We start from the raw sequence: 18,696 nt of genomic DNA, 5'->3' as shown, positions 1-18,696 counted from the left end.
TTTTTAGAATATTTGCCCCATATTTGTCAAACTTACATCAATTAAATCTACAGTTTCATCAAACATGATTTCTTTTTTGCCATCTCCTACGATATTTAATATGTACTATGGCTTGGTTTTTACAGTTTCTGCACTGAAAAAACAAAGACAAAAACACATAGCTGATAATTGATCACTGGAGGATTGTCTGATCCTCCAGTCAGACAACCACAGTAATATGCAGAGTTAGATGTTTAAGTTAGTTCATGACAGGAACAAGACTCTGAAGAACAACATGATAACATTGATCTTCTTTTCTTACAGGGGCTCAAGAGAGACAAGACCGAGAGAGAGAACGAGCAAGACAAGAACGAGAGAGACAAGAACAAGAGAGAGAAGAGCGAGAGAGAGAACGAGCAAGACAAGAACGAGAGAGACAAGAACGAGAGAGAGAAGAGCGAGAGAGAGAACGAGCAAGACAAGAACGAGAGAGACAAGAACGGGAGAGACAAGAACGAGAGAGACAAGAACGAGAGAGACAAGAACGGGAGAGACAAGAACGAGAGAGAGAACGAGCAAGACAAGAACGAGAGAGACAAGAGAGCGAGAGAGAAGAACGAGAGAGAGAACTAGAGAGGGAAAGGGAGAGAGAACGGGAGAGAGAGAAGGCTAAAAGGCGACAAAAGGTACTGCAGTTTCAACACAGTGAATATACAGTCATTCATTACCAGAGTTTCATCCTCCAAAACTGAAGCACAAGGTAGTACCTCACAGACAATCCTGTCTGATAATTCCATTAGAAAAAGCACAGAGGTGGAGTTCAAATACTCAGATTACTTGAGGTAAAGCCTGAAATAAACACATTAACAGTTAGGTAATGAACTGGCTGTTTGTCTAGCTTCACCAGGAGGTTAACATTTGTGACATGGCTCAGGTAACTAATGCTTTTTTATGACAAACCTGAAAAATGTGTGACTCTAGTACTGGCAAATCCAAACTACGCAGTGACTCATAGAGCTGCTGACATGACTGCTAGTATAAGACTTATAACCTGTATAAACTTTGAGTATTTTAACATTTTCCATTGTCCCTTTTCAAGGAAAGACAAGAAAAGATGAAAGCTGATTTACGGCAGAAAATTGATTCCCGAGACCACAAGATGGCCGAGGTCAAATCATCTGAAATAAACTGCAATGTAAAGACCGCAACATTTTTAAAAAAAAAAGAAAATCCTTTATTTTGATATTGCTTTGACGCCGTTACTCTCTTATGGCTATTCAGGGTAGCTTGGATGCCGAATGGCTGGAGATCAACAGTTTCTTCTCAGAGGTGATGAAAATTGCGGAGGATGCTAAAGAGAAAGCATGCCAGACTGTGGACGACAGGTTGGTCCTGTGAGGCATATAGAAGTTAGTCTGTCAGCATCGTTGAAGAACATTTTAACATCGCAAGGATTCTTTGTGCTCCTTTGGTGCATTATGTTTTAATAAAATGGATTCCCACGTGCCCTCTCTGTTATCTTTAGGAGACGGAAAGTGAAAAGAGAAGCACAAGATCTCACCCACAAGCTGCAAAGAGAAATTGATGTGCTCAAAAAAGCCACTGATGACCTAGACAACAACCCAGACTTGGAGGTGAACCTCAAGGATCTGAGATCCATCTACTGGAGCATAAATTCCCTTAAAAGAGGAAAAATTTCATTTACAACATCTGTGCATTTTCAGTGTTATTTCTGATTTATTCAAATTAATCGTGCCTGCTGTAAGCTAACTTTTACCTTTGCACACATGCACAGCTTTCTCCTGTAACAGGCCTGAAAGAATCTGCTAACTGGAAAACTTTATGTGACAACACTTCACTCTTCTTCGGGACACTGCGAGGTACGACTTCAGCCATGATGAAGCAAATTGGCCAGGAAATAGAAAAACTCGCATCCAAAGGTAAGTCTTTTGGTCTCTCATGACTTGTATTAATTTAACTTTAGACATACTGCAGCTTACTCAAATGTGTGTTTCCACAGACCTCGAGAGGATTTCTACATTTGGAGGTGTGTATTTAAAAAAAAAAAATTACAGCAGTATAAAAACAATGTTAACAGTGAGTAAAAACAGGGAACAGGTGTGCATGTCACAGTTTGCTGGGCAAGCCGTGCGTAAATTATTAAAGGACCCTTTATGCAGGCAGCTCAGATGCAAGGGAGTTTATTCATCAGATGGTGATACAAACAGATACGACAAGGGTGACCATGGAAACTAAGCAAAACCTAAACTTGGAAAACTAACAGAAACAAACCAGAAGTAGAGATGCAGGGAGATTCAGGGAAACGACTTGGGAAATACACAGACGAACCAGCAACGCACACCAGAAAACACAGAGCTTATATACACAAAGAGGCAATCAGGGAATGAGAAACAGGAAGAGACACAGCTGGGGAAAATTGGAGCTGACGAGACTGACAGATATAAAAACAGAATACAATAACCTGAGACACCGACCTTCAAAATAAAACAGGAACTCACACATACAAAGAAACAGACTTTACACAGAGGGAACACACAGGTAGGGATGACTAACACTAAACTGAAGAAGAACCGAACCAAAACCAATGAGCTAGAAACCACAACCAGAATATATTACAATAATAGAAAACACAAAACGCTGGGTCAAATAACCCAGGACCATGACAGTGCGCCAGATTTTCAAAATAAAAGCCCTGTTTTTTCATAATTTTATTTAAAGGAAAACCAATATGCTTATAAAATAATAACGACATTTTCAAAATTAGACATCAGTTTGATACAGTAAGTCTGATTTTCAGAATAAAAGCCTTTGATTTTAGTTTTAAATATGTTTTTAATTTCTAGAGTTGAATTTGTTCTTTTGCTAAAGTTAAGTAATTTCTAAGCACAATTTAGTATGCACTTCCCCAATCTAGGATATTATTTTCTCATGTAATTTTCTGCGTTTGTTTAGAAAATAATGGCAAAGATCAGTTTAATATTATCCAGAATTTATTTATTATTTTTCACTTGTTATCCTGTTAATCCCGACAGCTGGTGATATAGAGAAACCATATAACACAAGATTTGTTGTTTCTGAACTGGGTGGGCAACCCATCCATCTTTTTCCTAAAATTCAACAAAATGAATTTGTTGCATTTGAATATTGTGAGAATTGAAATCTAGCACAGATATTAGACAAATAACATTAAAAAACATTAACAATAAAACAAATTAAAGCCCTAGCTGGCTAAGCAACCTGTTTTATTTAGTAAGTCTTCTCTGTTACGGTGAGGTCTGGAAAGGTCAGTCTGATTGGACTCCATCAATACTTAGTGCCATATTTTGGTGTGATGGAGCCCTTTAACAAAAATGTTGATTAAAAAAAGGAATAAAGAGTGATTTTTATGTGTTGACCTATGTGTGATGTTTATAGATCTACTTACCACATGGTTCAGTTTTTTTAATTAAGTGTATTCTTTTGACTGTAGTGGACGTGAAGCTGGACCCGACTTCTGCACACTCAAGTCTTGTAATTTCTGATAATGGTAAAGAAGTGAGAAAAGGTGGAAAAACAGCAAAAGATCCTAATTCTCCCCAGAGGTCTGGTATATTTGGAAGTGTCCTGGGGCTCAACAGGCTGACATCAGGGAAATCATACTGGGAGGTGGAAGTCAGCAACAAGACCGGGTGGGATCTGGGTGTGGCCAGATGTGATGCTTACCGCAAGGGGAAATTTTTAGTGACCCCTGACAAAGGTTACTGGGTTACTGCACATTGTGGAGACAAAAAATACGCAACCCGGACAATACCGCCCGTGTACCTTTCATTTAAAGTGAAACCTCGGAAAGTCGGGGTGTTTGTAGATTATGAAGAAGGGCTCGTGTCCTTTTATGATGTGATGTCTCAGTCTCACATCTACTCATTTACTGAGTGTTCGTTTGGTGGTGAGATCCTCCCGTACTTCAGTCTCCATCTGAAACCAGATGAGAAAAACAGCGATCCTTTGATTATATCTGCTATGGAAAAGCAGTAGTAATCACATGCACTGGTTTTGGAGCAGTGAATGCATCAGTTATAGGCATTATATATATTAAAGTGGGAATTTGATTGCCTGGGTTTCCATATTCTTTTCTTATAATGACAACATGAATCAATGAAGGTTCAATAAAGGCATGGGTTTTAGAATTTTCTTTTATGCACTATATAGCAATGCTAGCAATGCAAATGTATACATATTATGGGGATGCACTCTAAATACTGTTAATTATGATTATGTGCAAAGGGATGATTTAATAAGGATTCTTCTCTTGTTATTGGTTGTGTTCACATAAACCAGAGTTTCCCAACCTTTTGGAACCACAGCACATATTTCACATTAGAAAAATCACAAAATCCACCACTATTGACACCCTACCATATCTAGGTGTGTGTCAACATGTTCAGGTTGGCACGTTAAGCATGTTGTTTCCAGAGCTGCACCTTTCAACCAAATCCCGTATATTTTACTTGTGAGCAATTTGTTATTTATGCCTTATATTTGTGTGTTCAGGTCAATCAGATGTTCAAATATATCTGCCAGGTACAGCAGTCTTATAGAGATTGACACACCACGTGACTTTCGCGCATTGCATGCCGGGAACTCGTGGCAAAACAATCCAAGTACCGCATCAAATGCAAGCATTTGCAGCACCGCAAAACGTTCATTCTTCGGTTCCAATAAATTCTTGCTTTTTCTTTGCCCCCCAAAAAGGAATGTACAAAATGAAGGAGAACAATGCCGGTCCGTACAAAGACAGTCTTGATGAAAAGTCAAAGAAAAGATACGGGGAAAAAAATCAAACCAGTGAAAGGGTTGGACCCTTACAAGCACACAGAGGGACAAAATACATTAGCGTGCTGCCCAACTTTCACCACGCTCATATTTATAATTATACGGTTCTTGGAGTGAGTGCATACACTCATGAAGTTTAGTAACTTCAGGTCACTGCAACAAGCCCAGGTACAGTTCACCGACAGATGGGTGCAGGACCTTGAAATGCACCGTGTAGAAAGTAAAGACCATCGTACGTATCATAAGTTTACCAGTCTCACAAATCGTCTTCATAAATACACATTCGTTAACCATTTATTAATAGGACCTTTGAGCTCAACGGTAATTAATTAGTAGTGGAAATAATTTCTGGTAGCATCACAGAAATGTAGCAGTGACAATAATACTGTATGCTGTAATCGTACTGGGCAATTAGTGATACAAAACAACTGTTTTATCCTGTGAATAAAAGTATATGTTTTTGTCAATGTACCATGGCAATAACAGAAGCGAAACGTAATATTGTGTCAGGACAATTCACTATTTATGCACAATAAACAAACAAGCATAGCGCGACAATTTCTGTTCAGCGCCAGACTTGCTTGTAACCTATATCACCAATTATGTTAAGAAAAGTGACGCATTAACTACAACAGCAGACTGACCTTTGTGGAAATGCTTGGAGCAGACTAACCTGTGAGCTGGAGTGTTCTGGGACGTTATATTTGATCTTTGAATGGCTGCAATCCAGTTGCCTCTTTGTTACTTCGGAAACATGGCTCGAACAATTTCTCTTCAACGACATAATCCGATAACAACCGATCTCTTTACCCGTCGGCTTTCCGTGGCTGTCATGCGACCGGCTATTGCAGTTAATAATACAACAGCTTCTTGCCATTTTTTGTGTTTCTTTTTATCGCTGCATAACTGATTTCAATTGAAAGCCTGCGTGCGCTAGTACCTCTTGCCACGAGTTCCCAGAATTCTTTGCGGTTTTACCCCTGAGTGACGTCACATTTTCAATCTCTATACACCACTGGTCCCTTGAGAGTAACTTGACGTCCTTCTGATTTGTGAAAAACACTTTAAGTTCCTCCTGCAGTCTTGGCAACAAGTACTTCCGGGTGCAGAAAACAATGCATGGCAATGACATCTAGATGTTCCTCTTTCACTCCGTTTACAAATCCTTTAGTGTGCCCGAGCATGGCAGCTGCTCCATTGGTGCAAACATGTATGCATTTTTGCAATTCAGCAACTTGTTAGCTTTAAGTGCTTTATTGCTCTTATTGGTGGTTTTCCTCATTAAAGCTGCCTGCGTCTCAGTATGTTCATGCTTGAAGTGATGGGTGTTTTGTCTGGAGATGGTGTTTAAGTTTTCTTGGAACCGTGGCACTGTTTGACTTCCCTGCGCACCAGGCGTAGCAGAATGGGCTCAGTTTGGTTCTCCAGTGTATGACAATCCAAAGGCAAGATAATGTTAACTGTATTGTCATGTGTTTACTTTTTATTTTGCTTTCTTCCACTATTAAAGCCAGGGCCATCTGGGTTGGAAATCTCTCTAGGACCCAGGCCAGATTGATGCTTTTTGTTTTCAGTTATTTAGTAATCGCTATTCCCTGCAGTGTTGTCATATTCGCAGCTCGACTTTGTACTTTTGTATTTCTTCTTCATCTTCATCTTGCTGGTGGTAAGGGCAGTACAATTAAGTGGATCTGGTGGATGAGAATGTAACTGTTGTGCCTGTCACAACACGCCACTTGCTAAGAGTATCAATCAGGTGAAATTGGATAATCTTCCACGGCATACTCAATGATTTCTAATGGCATACTTATATTCCGTGTTTGGGAAAAGCTGATTTTAACCACTACCTCAAGCATTTAGTCTACAAGATGCTTATTTCTACAGACCCTCCTTGTTACTCCACACATCTGTTAAACAATTTGTCTAACTGGGCAGTTTAGATACTGTAAACTGATGTCTACATTTTTCAACTGTAGTCTACATGAGTCACTTTAAATAATCCATTTACAGCATAAGAAATATGTTTTACACAGATACACACAAGAAACAAACAAACTTCTATCTAGGGAATATTTTTTAATATTTTAACTGTGTTTGCAATGAAAAAAGAATGAAATATGTTTAAGATTTTAGTTTTATTTATTTTGTAGTTTGAATAAATCCAAACCTTAATGAAACCAGCTGTATATTGTCTCCTTTACTCTTCCTTCAGCCCTAGGAGTGCAGGGATTTTAGAGAAGCAAGTTTGCAGCTGACATTAGCAAAAAAAAAAAAAAAAAATTACATTTTACATTAGCTACATTTTTAAGTGCAATAAAAGTTAATAAGCTACAGCACACTGTGGTTTAGCTATGTCTGAACTCAAAAGGCTTTAAAAGCCACCTGATTTTTCAGATTTTTTTTTGGAGCTTGACTCTTTCTTAGAATAACAGTGAGGAACCCTACAATCTGTTTCATTTCTTCATTTCACCCATGCAAGCAAAGTTTAGAAAACACTTCCTGTGAAAGTGAATTGGCCAGACACTTTTTAGCACTCACTAATGTTAAGAGAAAATTTTAGACTAGTAACATTAATGCTATATTTTTCCGTGAAGCTCTGCCTTACAGTGACATTAGCTCCACGTTCTTAGTCACTGTAGTGCTGTGAGACCAATACAGAAGCTGCTGCTGAGCTCTGTGTTATTATAATCATTTTACCTCAGATGTGTGCAACATCAGCATCCGCTATATTGAAATTAAAATAAAAGGTTTTAGCAGGTCTGCTGTGTGTCCTGCTCATGCCTGGGTAACTCACCCCTCCAAACTCTCCTCTCTCAGCATGGCAGTTGAGCGCTCCTCTTACACATTTTCAAAGCAGAAATTGGGTTAATGACAGGGCCAGTATGATTAAAAAAGCTGACCTAAACCACATAAATCATGAAGCATAACAGTTGTTGGCACCTCAGATTTAGAGATCAGAATCCACAGTTATACTTTTTATACCAGCAGAAAGAAACTGATGTTTCAGTCGGTGGCTTTCCTCAGTGTTTCGGAGACATTTGTGATTTGACCACAGAATCAATAGATCACAAGGTTTGTTTGTTTGATTGTTTGTTTTAACTACACCTCAGAGTGCACCGTATGCTTAGTGTTAGAAGTGGTTATGTAAGCATATCTTACATTATTAGCAAAGACTCATTACATTAATAATTATTATAAAAACTGTTATTAGTGAAGGATATGCCTGAAGGGAAACTTTGAAGTATCTCCTTAAAAATGGCAAGACAACCAGAAAACCACAAGTAACAAGAGGTGGATTTACATTTGGAGCCTTTAGGTCATTTCTATTTACAGTAGTGGTTTTTATTTAATGACCAGTGAGTGAAAGGACACTAAGATAGAGTCTTAACTCAAGGTGAGCTTTGAATGTTGACTGGAAATCCAAAAATCTGAAGACATCACAAAAGTCCACAAGAGCAACGGGAGCAGAGTGTAGACAAAATATAATTGTATTGTATAAATGTAATATATTTACAACGTAAAGGCGAGGCATTTGCACACACCGAGACTAATGAGAGGAAGTGGAGGCAGCTGGTTGAGAGGCAACAGGTGGCAAAGCGAGACAAAGGAAGCAAGACTAAAGACTACCAAAATAACACAAAAGTAACTAAGCAAAGAGACAAAGCATATAACATGCAAACATGTGCAAACTCAGTTGGAAAGAGAATACAGTCATGTGTCAGAATATAAAAGAGACCAAGAATAACTTTTGCAGGTGTTAGGCAAGAAGATGAAGCAACACCAACAAAGAAGAAGAGAGAGAGTGAGAGAATAAGATGAGGTTTAGATGTAATTTCCCTTTCCCAAATAAATATTGTTTCATTTTTTTGTATCTGAGCACACATTTACTTTGTAGTCTTACACTTACACCTACACTTCAGGTGAAAATACTGAGTTTTACTATAGAACGATTTGTGTTGCACTTACATGTAGTACTGCAAATGCTATGCAGGTAAACAACTCTACACTAAACGGAGAAATGGGATATTTGCACACACTGGAATTTGTGACATGGAATCAGTTTTGAGATGAGAAAATGAGATTTTGAGTGTTGTTGAGTGTTTTTTGTGCTTTTTTTGATAAAGTGGTTTACTCTTTTCAGTTGTGTTTTGTAGAGTTTTGAAAAACTGAACCACAGTTTCTTGAAATGTGTTTACATATTTCGTGTAAAAGGGACCAGCCAGCTGATTTGTCATTTAATGCTTGTAAATGTTTATAGTCCTCAGAAAGTTTGGATTATTTTTTACACTCTTTTTGTGCATTTTTTAATAAAGATAAACATGAATTATTATTATTCTTAGTTAGTTTGGTTAAATATGTCAGCACTGGTATGTCTACAATACTATTAGTTAGTCTCCTCGAGGTCTGGTGCAGTAGTAATCTGAGAAAAATCAAACAGGTTCAGGTTCATTTATTCATAACCTGAAATCACTCCATCTGCACTGCACTTCTTTTTGATGATGCACTTTTTTTATGCTTCCCTTTTCTTTGCCTTTGACTGTTTTGATTCCTGTTATTTGGAGAAAGATGATTGGTTATAACTAAAAGATAAAAAGAGGAAGCAAGTAAAGGATGTTGCAGTGCTTCTAACCCACCAGAGCACCAGGTGATATCAGTCCTCCACAGCAACAAGGAAAGGTAAGATGACTTTTCTGTCTCCTGGCTCGTATTTTCCTATACAGTTAATGATATTGAAATTTCATTTATCAGATGAAATTGTGTAATTTTGCAATCTTGTGTACTCACGTTTTTTCTTGATATAAGAGTCGTATTGAGATGTTAAAGGAATAACACAGATTAGTGGCACTCTGCACATGATCCTACCCTACAGTAATATAAGAGTTACCAAACACTAATGTACAATATTGCAATGTGATGTTAAAACGTATATGATATGTTGATTTTGTTTCTGGATGCTGTTTTTTTATTTTTATTTGAATGCACAGCATATTCATTATTTTAAATGATTTGTTGAGTGTATCCTTTTTAAAATATGTTAGCTAATCAGTATTGCCTTCTCTGTCTGTGTAGGTTCGGAGTCATCCAGGTCAGTGCAGCGGAAGTACCTTCAATTAAAGGCAACTGGACGTCTTTAAGTTTCTTGAAGTCAAAGTCAAATGTATTTATAAAGCACATATATAAAAAAAACAACTGTTTACAGGTGCCATAAATTTAAAATAATCAAAAAAGTTGAAAGCATAGGAGGGTTAAACTAGTGATATCATAGCAGAAAATAATTGTAATATTAAATAAAATGCAAATATTAAGTCATGTTAAAAATAAAAACTATACTGTATTTTTTCAGATTTATTTTACAGTGCATTTTGGGACAAACTTGTAACTTAAGAAGCCTCTGAGGGTGACATATCTTCCAAGTCCAAGTCCCGTTGCCTTCTTTTCAACCTCATAAGACTGTTGCCTTCTCTCCTTTTAACTGCAGATAAAATGAGATTCATTGTCTTGATCACCATCATCGTCACTGTAGCCCTTATTGATGGGGGCAGCAGCATGACCGCGGGGCCTTCATCACCGTGTCAGGACAAAAGTCCCAAAAGTCATTATGAAGAATTTGTAAGCAGACACATCCTTCAAGAGGAATTTGACAGAAATTCCCTAGATGCTTGGAAAAGGTAAATTAAAAGTAAATAATTCAAAAACGGTTAGTTTTATTGTGTGCAATAGGAAACAACCTTTAAAGTAAAAGCTTACAGGCTTCAGAGGGTTACGTGCTGCTACACCACACGGTGCTGCTTTATGAGCATCTTCATGTGATGTCATTAAACTCAGCATTTTATGTGTGTGGAATTGTTTTACAAATAAGAGAACAAATAATACTATTATTATTATATTATTATCTCTATGTACTGAAATATTGATCTATTAATGCAGGTATTTGAAAAAAGAACACCTCTGGTGCAGAACTACAGTGCAATCGTTCCTCAATAAAAGTGATCTGGAGACCGTGAACAGAATCTGCAGCAAAGACGGGCGACGCTTAAGCAAGACGGATAACTATGCAGGGAACTTGTGCATCAGCAACTCAGAAATGCTGATATATGACATCGCATCCAGGAAAAGGAACAAGGATTGTAAAATTAAAATTGGTGCAAAGAAAAGGGTTGTGATTGTGGCATGCGACAAGGTTGGAAACCAATGTCTCCCTGTTCATTTTCAGAAATATGAACACCAGAGAGCAAGCAATATACCCTGCAGTCCTGCAAGGAATTTCGGTATTGTGGTAGAATAGCTTTCCACTGATTAATTTCTAAATTCAGCAACTTTGCATCGTGTTAGTGCTTTAACCCTTTATTTACCAAGTAGTAACTTATTTGGTAATTTTGTCTGTAAAGGGGTCTTAAATCATACTATATGTGAATGCTTTTGCCATTCTTTTTTTTCAGAATAACCTCAACTTTCAATATCTGGCAGTCATTCTACATCACTGTATTGTTATGGCAATGCAACAACAGTTTACGTGGGGAAAAAATAAATTAAAAAAGGATCAGATTTCGAGTTAAGTGATATTCAACACGAACAAAATGTAACACAACATCAAGTTTAAATATGAACTGTACTAAATATAATGTATAAAAAAGTGTTTACACCTAGATCACTTCCCTCAAGCTCAAAGAGTTGATGAGTTACAGTAGTACAAAGCTCACGTGATAAATTCTAGGCAGAGTTGAGTTTTCTTTCTGTGTTCAGATAGCATTAGCATTAGCATCAGCTTGTCTTTTTTTGAAACCATTCACATTTTTCCCTAGCATAAACGACGAGATAGTTACAGTCATTTAAACAGAGCTTGGAAAATGGGCCTGTCAGCTGGCTAATGGTGAATAAAGGGTTAATGAATTTTTCTTTAGTTTTCTTTTGATACATTATTGAAAAAAGAATCATAGAGAGTTTGAAAACAAATGCAGCATCCAAATTTCTAGTATTTAATCTGTGTAAGAAACATCTGTTTAATGAGTACTTCTAACTAGCTGTATAATATTTGGATTTTAGAACTACTTAGTTTGTAGTTGTGTTTTTGATAGTAAGACCACTCCCACTTGTATCATTCAAAATAAAAACTGATGTTTTTTTTATTTGTATCCACAAAAACAGAATGGTGTAACCTTGTTCCTGTTTATTAGATAAAGTAGTGTAGCACAGCAACACAGTCTTGATTTTGGTTTGCTTAATTAAACTTAATTTACATCCATATTTGTTTATAATCACAAAACTCTACTTTAGTGGCAATAAGTACTTGAAAAAAAAACATAGTTACAATCTTCTCTTGTATGTTTAAGTCATAAAAGTTATAAAGTGTTTTATGTTATTGGGCATTTGTGTGGACTACTTCATGGTAAGCAAAAGACTAGCTGATGTCTGCTGTGCTTCCTATTTTTCTGCATTATGCTTCAGCCACAGTGACCCAGATTTTAAATGTCACACACATATAGTACACATATAGTACAAGAGTGTACTTCTTCAAATACACAAATAACACTTGGGATGTTGGCCGCAGTCAACTTGTGTTAGGAAATGGTCATATGTTTCCCTTCACACTAATTTACTGGTAATGAATGACTAAGAAAGTTGTTTTGTTTTGTTTTTTGTTGCCCTCTCGAGGCTGTTACTGTTACTGTACTGAAAACTCCCTGAAAAACCTTCAATCCCCTCCTGAGTTGCCTGGTGGTTTGCCAGAATCTCTTCGAGGCAGAATCTCTTTGAGGCTGGGTACTCTGAACTGCCACTAAGCGCATAAGCACAGACGACGGTCAGGACCCGCTCCCCGATCCGGAGAAACCCTAACATACAGGCAGCAAGCCAAGGGGATACCAGAATACCCAGCCCGCCGCCTCAACTCCAGACTGAGACAGAGTCCAGCCCCTCTCCAGGAGACTGTTTCAAGAGCCCAAGGCGTGCGTTGAGGTGAGCCTGACTATATCAAGCCGGTACCTTTCACCTCAACCTCACGCATTAACTCAGGCTCCTTCCCCACCAGAGAGGTGACATTCCATGTCACAATTGCCAGTCTTGGTAGCTGGGGATTGGTCTGCCAGGACCTCCGCACCTGGCCGCCGCCCAGCTCGCAATGCACCGGACCCCTAAGGTGCCTCCTCCGGGTGGTGGGCTTGCAGGAAGATGGCCCCATGTCCCTATTTCAGGCTGTGCCCAGCTGGGCCCCATGGACTAAGGCCCGTCCACCAGACGCTCGCTCTCGGGCACCCTCCCTGGGCCTGGCTCCAGGGCGGAGCCCTGGTAACCCTATCCCAGGCAAAAGCCCACAGACAACATTGCTTCTAGGATCCCTGGGACATACAGTGGACAGCAAAAGTATTCGGCCCCCTTGAACTTTTCCACATTTTGTCACATTACAGCCACAAACATAAATCAATTTTATTGGAATTCCACGTGAAAGACCAACACAAAGTGGTGTACACGTGAGAAGTGGAACGAAAATCATACATGATTCCAAATATTTTTTACAAATAAATAACTGCAAAGTGGGGTGTGCGTAGTTATTCAGCCCCCTGAGTCAATACTTTGTAGAATCACCTTTTGCTGCAATTACAGCTGCCAGTCTTTTAGGGTATGTCTCTACCAGCTTTGCACATTTAGAGACTGAAATCCTTTCCCATTCTTCTTTGCAAAACAGCTCGAGCTCAGTCAGATTAGATGGACAGCGTTTGTGAACAGCAGTTTTCAGATCTTGCCACAGATTCTCGATTGGATTTAGATCTGGACTTTGACTGGGCCAGTCTAACACATGGATATGTTTTGTTTTAAACCATCCCATTGTTGCCCTGGCTTTATGTTTAGGGTCGTTGTGCTGCTGGAAGGTGAACCTCCGCCCCAGTCTCAAGTCTTTTGCAGACTCCAAGAGGTTTCCTTCCAAGATTGCCCTGTATTTGGCTCCATCCATCTTCCCATCAACTCTGACCAGCTTCCTGTCCCTGCTGAAGAGAAGCACCCCCAGAGCATGATGCTGCCACCACCATATTTGACAGTGGGGATGGTGTGTTCAGAGTGATGTGCAGTGTTAGTTTTCTGCCACACATAGCGTTTTGCATTTTGGCCAAAAAGTTCCATTTTGGTCTCATCTGACCAGAGCACCTTCTTCCACATGTTTGCTGTGTCCCCCACGTGGCTTGTGGCAAACTGCAAACAGGACTTCTTATGGTTTTCTGTTAGCAATGGCTTTCTTCTTGCCACTCTTCCATAAAGGCCAACTTTATGCAGTGCACGACTAGTAGTTGTCCTATGGACAGATTCCCCCACCTGAGCTGTAGATCTCTGCAGCTTGTCCAGAGTCACCATGGGCCTCTTGGCTGCATTTCTGCACTGTAAAAAAAAAAACGTTGCTAAAACTTAAAAACTCAAGGCAACCGACTGCATTTACGTTTTTAGGTTCTGATGGATAACTTATAATTTCAAGTTTAGGAGATAAGTTGCTTTAGCTAATGTTTTTGTGTTGACAAAATTAATAATTGTCCTTTTTCTCAACTCATATTTTATTGTTTTTGCAACGTATTTCCTAAAGTTTACACAAGGTATTAGTTTTAGTTTCGGCAACGTATTTCCTAAAGTTTACACAACATATTTTTTTGTTTTGCCAATCAATTTCCTAAAGTTTAGAAAAAGTATCTTTCATAGTTTTCATGAGGTGCTCCCTGTTGTACCAATGAATGTTTACACAGTTGATTTTCAAATAACTTTGTGTTCAAACACAACTGCACCACTGACAATGTTGACTTTTGAGATCAGCCATTTTTAACATACTGACAACATTCAGCCACAAATAAAGTCCTTCCAAAAACACAAAAAAATTTTTGTAACAAATGTTACTCATCCAATTTTAAAGGTGGTGTTGTCAGACAGAATATCAAACCTATCTTGATAGATAGTCACTAACAAACAGATTCAAAACATCAGATGGCAGGATGTGAACAACTTCTATCTGGTTTCTTAGCCCTGTTGTGTGATCTGCTGAGGTGAGACTTCAATGCCCCTCGTGTCCTGAACGAACAGACGCAGTCACTGTAAACACAGGGCAAATGAAATCCTCTTCTATGTCGTAGCTGGTGATGTCTTAAGAGTACTTCTTGGCTTGAACAGACAAAAGAGCAGAACTGGCACTGCATACAAAAGCTATAATGAGAAGAGAGGAGAGGACAGTGTCAACAATTCAAAAGAAACCTGAATTAATCTCAAATTACCAAAGTTACATTACCTGATAATGTGTTTGGGGCGGGGGGGCAGGCACTCCTGTTCTGATTCCTCTCCTTACCAACTCCTCATCAGTCCCTCATAAATCAGGACAAGCAGTGGTCTGGAGTTGGCTTTTAATTCTCTAAATAAATAAAAATAGCAATTAGTTTTAAAATAAAATGCCAGCTTCCTGACATTACTTAAGAATTTTTTTCTCCTGTCCTAATTTTTTTGGCTCACTAAAGTGAGCTGATTCTGCCTTGTAAAATGCCATGTGAAACACAGTAAAACAAATAATTTACAAAACATACATTACATCAAATGTTTAATTTATTTAATTTATTATTAACAAATTGTATTCTACATGGAATGCACCAACAGTATACTGGGATGTATTATGTAAGCAAAGGATAATTTTGTGTGATTGGTTTTACAACTTAGAATGACAAACATTGGATTGAGAGTATGAGTGGGATAAAACTCCTGAAGCATCTGTTTAAATTATCAGTGCATTTATTAATGGTGCTCCATAAATAAACCAAAACAATGTTGTTTTGTGCATAACAAAAAGCTCACAATTGTGCAGTCAAAATGTAAAATAAAAGATGCTGAGCATAATAACAAAGACAGATTTTGCAGCTGCTCTGTTTCCAAGTTCTACTGCGCAACTGACAGCCTGGAGTTTGAAATCCTCTTTGTAACCGTGTCTCTTACAGGTGCCATTTATGGTCCTTACACACATAATATGGTAATATTACGTTGAAGCAGAGTACGTATCACTCTGCGAGGCTCCTCGGTAGCCGTAATGCTCCAACAATCCATCAAGCAGTGCAGCTTCATAGCTTACCAAAGTCGTACCAAAACATTTGACATATTTTTTTAAGCTGTGTACCACATAAAATTGGTTCGAGGTCAGTAAGCACAACAAGAATTCATACATAAGGCAGACTGTCGATTTTTGAGATGAAAGGATTTTAGGCCGTGCGTCAACGCGTTAGCCCGGTTAGCTCACTAACGCCACCCAGCCCCACGCACGCGGTGATCCGCAGTAACTAGTTAACGGAGATTTGCCCCGTTAATGCAGTTATGGCATTAACTTTACGCTGACAGCACTAAAATAGTAATCTTCAAATGTTTTCTTTTTACCGACCAGCTCCTCTTTGATAGCTGCCGTGTCCATCTTGTCGTTGCCTGCAGGTGAAGCGATGGGGGAGGGGGAGTTGTGTTCAGTGAAGGAGAGAGGCGGAGTAACACAGCGTAGAGACAAAAGTGGACGAAAGAGAGGCAAACTTGCGGCTCCACGAGTATAATTATAATGTAACATAGACTATATCAATATAAACGATATTGTCACATCTCATATTTCATTTAGTTCATTTAGTGGAGCTCGCTGGCCATGAGGACTCCACCACCCCGTTCACACAGAAACTAAAGCACACATTTTATTGGCTAAATGTGATTCGAACAAATTAAGACATAGCAGCAGGCGCCCCGGATTTTATTTTATTTTATTTTATTTAAATAGCGGCGGGGGGTTGCTGCCGTTGGTCATGAGTGAGCCAGCCTATTTTGTTTCGTTCGGTGGTATGGCGGCCACAGACTGCACTTCATGAAATACGCTTAGGGGGTGTCGCGGAGGCTTGTCAGATATGAGCGCGCCTCTTTAGTAGCGAAGTTTGTCGGATTTTCATTGTTTTGTGACATGGCACGTAGCTTGTGACATGGAATCTTAAATGATATAGTAAACACATACCCATAAGCCACAAGGCCTCTTAGCCAAGAAAGTAATGCTATGCTAAGTTTCGGAAAAATACGAAAAACTTCAGTTGTGATATTTCTAAAAGACAAATTGAGACTGTTCAAACATATACTGTCTGATATAATAAAAGAAACATTACTTGCCTTTAGAAACTTGAGATGAACGATCTATCCAGCTCCTGGTATAAAAAGCCTCACGTTCTCATTACGGCAGACGGCCAGGTGGCTTTCAGTCCTTGCAAAAGCGCAAAGTAGACCCCGTAGCATCCAAAAATATGAGATGCGCATGCGTACTCAGGCACAGAAAGGCGCCAATAGCTTCAACTCATGTAAAACTTGAATTCATTCATTTTGCCAGCAATAAATTTCATCTGAGACCAACTTTTGCTCCAAAACGTTAAATGATTAGTTGAAACCCTTAATGTATTTGAGTTTATGGGCCAACTGAACTTTTATTGTTGAATTGTGAAAGAAATGACTGTAAGCTCAACAACTGCAAGTTTGATTTTTTACAGTGTGATCAGCGCTCTCCTTGTTCGGCCTGTGAGTTTAGGTGGACGGCCTTGTCTTGGTAGGTTTACAGTTGTGCCATACACAGTTAGGTTTTTTTTTTTTTTTTTTTTTTTTTTTGTTAACCCTTTAAGACCTACCATAGAACCAAGTCCACCAGAGCTTATATTATATTTTTACCTGCTGTGGTGCCATTTTTGGGAGCATTTCAAGTTGCTATACATCAATACAACCATTATAGCCCAGATTTTAATAATATGTATTCATTAAGTACATAGTAATTACATAAATTGCAAAAAAGTGCAATAAACTACAAAAAAATTGAAAATCGTTTTTGCTTTTTTAACATATATTTGTAGTTAGAGAAATTTAAGAGGCTTATCCCTCAAAACTGTAAATACAAAAAAGTTGCACAAAATAGTTTCCCACCACAGGAAATTTATTTTAAGTGTCTTCATAGTTTTATTTTTGAAATACACCAATTTTTATACACTGCAGGAAAAACGAAAATAAATATTATACTGCAAATTTGCAAAAAAGCAGCATATGCATCAAAATAAACTATTTCCAGCAGTGCAATATGAGTCCTAAGCATCCCAGAAACGACACAGAAAGTCATAAAGTCAAAGATAACTTTTAAAAAGACGAGTATAGGCCCTGAGGCCCTGATAGTAAAAAAAGACTACATTTCCGCGAAAATGACGTCACTTCCGGTTTCGGGCAGGTAATGGCGGAAATGCAAAAGTTCGCGCTGACGTCTATTCTAACATAGGAAGTGTTATGAACAGCTGATCAGATCGGTAAAGCGTGTTTCTGGAATATTATGTTTTTGTTCCTGCAAGCGCTTTTTATGCAGTTTTTGCAAAGCTTTATGTGGAAGGAAACCGTGACCTAGGACAAGCTGATGGCATAAGATGTAAGTACAACTCCTCCGGTTTCATATGCAAAAAAAATTTTTGCGCTAGCTTACGTGGTTGCAGTGCTACCGGGATTTAAAAATAGTTACGCAAAACAGAGCGTGCCCGCTCCGATCGGCTGTAAAGGGTTAATTTATGTTGTCATTTATGTTAGGTCAGTCTGTCTTGTCTCTGCTAGCCAGCTAACTAGGCCTCTTAGTTAGCTAGTTTAGTGTTTTCTGTTAATTTATGTTGTAAATTTATGTTGCATGTAGCACCTTGGTTCCTGGAGGAACGTTGTTTCGCCTCACTGTGTACTGTTAAACTGTATATGGTTGAAGTGACAATAAAGCCAACTTGACTTGACTTGACTTGACTACTCCTTCCATTTCTGAATGATTGCTTGAACAGTGCTCCGTGGGATGTTCAAGGCTTGGGAAATCTTTTTGTAGCCTAAGCCTGCTTTACATTTCTCAATAACTTT

At 38.6% G+C, this 18,696-nt stretch overlaps 1 protein-coding gene and 1 long non-coding RNA gene across 2 annotated transcripts; one reads left to right on the top strand and one right to left on the bottom strand.

Annotated features, from left to right (window-relative positions):
• Positions 1-638: 638 nt before the first annotated feature.
• On the top strand, positions 639-4,014 carry LOC113013938 (E3 ubiquitin-protein ligase TRIM21-like). Its single transcript, XM_026155185.1, has 7 exons — positions 639-665; positions 1,079-1,174; positions 1,261-1,364; positions 1,505-1,613; positions 1,775-1,919; positions 2,000-2,026; positions 3,470-4,014. Exons 2-7 carry the CDS (start codon positions 1,094-1,096, stop codon positions 4,012-4,014), a joined length of 1,011 nt encoding a protein of 336 aa, XP_026010970.1. The 5' UTR covers positions 639-665; positions 1,079-1,093.
• A 10,442-nt stretch (positions 4,015-14,456) lies between these two features.
• Positions 14,457-16,228, bottom strand: LOC113019164 (uncharacterized). Its single transcript, XR_003271964.1, has 3 exons — positions 16,199-16,228; positions 15,071-15,190; positions 14,457-14,988 (listed from the first exon to the last, which is right to left on the bottom strand). It is a non-coding gene; the product is annotated as an uncharacterized LOC113019164 (long non-coding RNA).
• Between the last annotated feature and the right edge of the window lie 2,468 nt (positions 16,229-18,696).

The sequence above is a fragment of the Astatotilapia calliptera genome, chromosome 3 (assembly GCF_900246225.1).
Source record: "Astatotilapia calliptera chromosome 3, fAstCal1.2, whole genome shotgun sequence".
Classification (NCBI taxonomy): Eukaryota; Metazoa; Chordata; class Actinopteri; order Cichliformes; family Cichlidae; genus Astatotilapia; species Astatotilapia calliptera.
The sequence above is the reverse complement of the archived record's forward strand: the minus strand, read 5'-3'. Positions and strand labels throughout refer to the sequence as shown.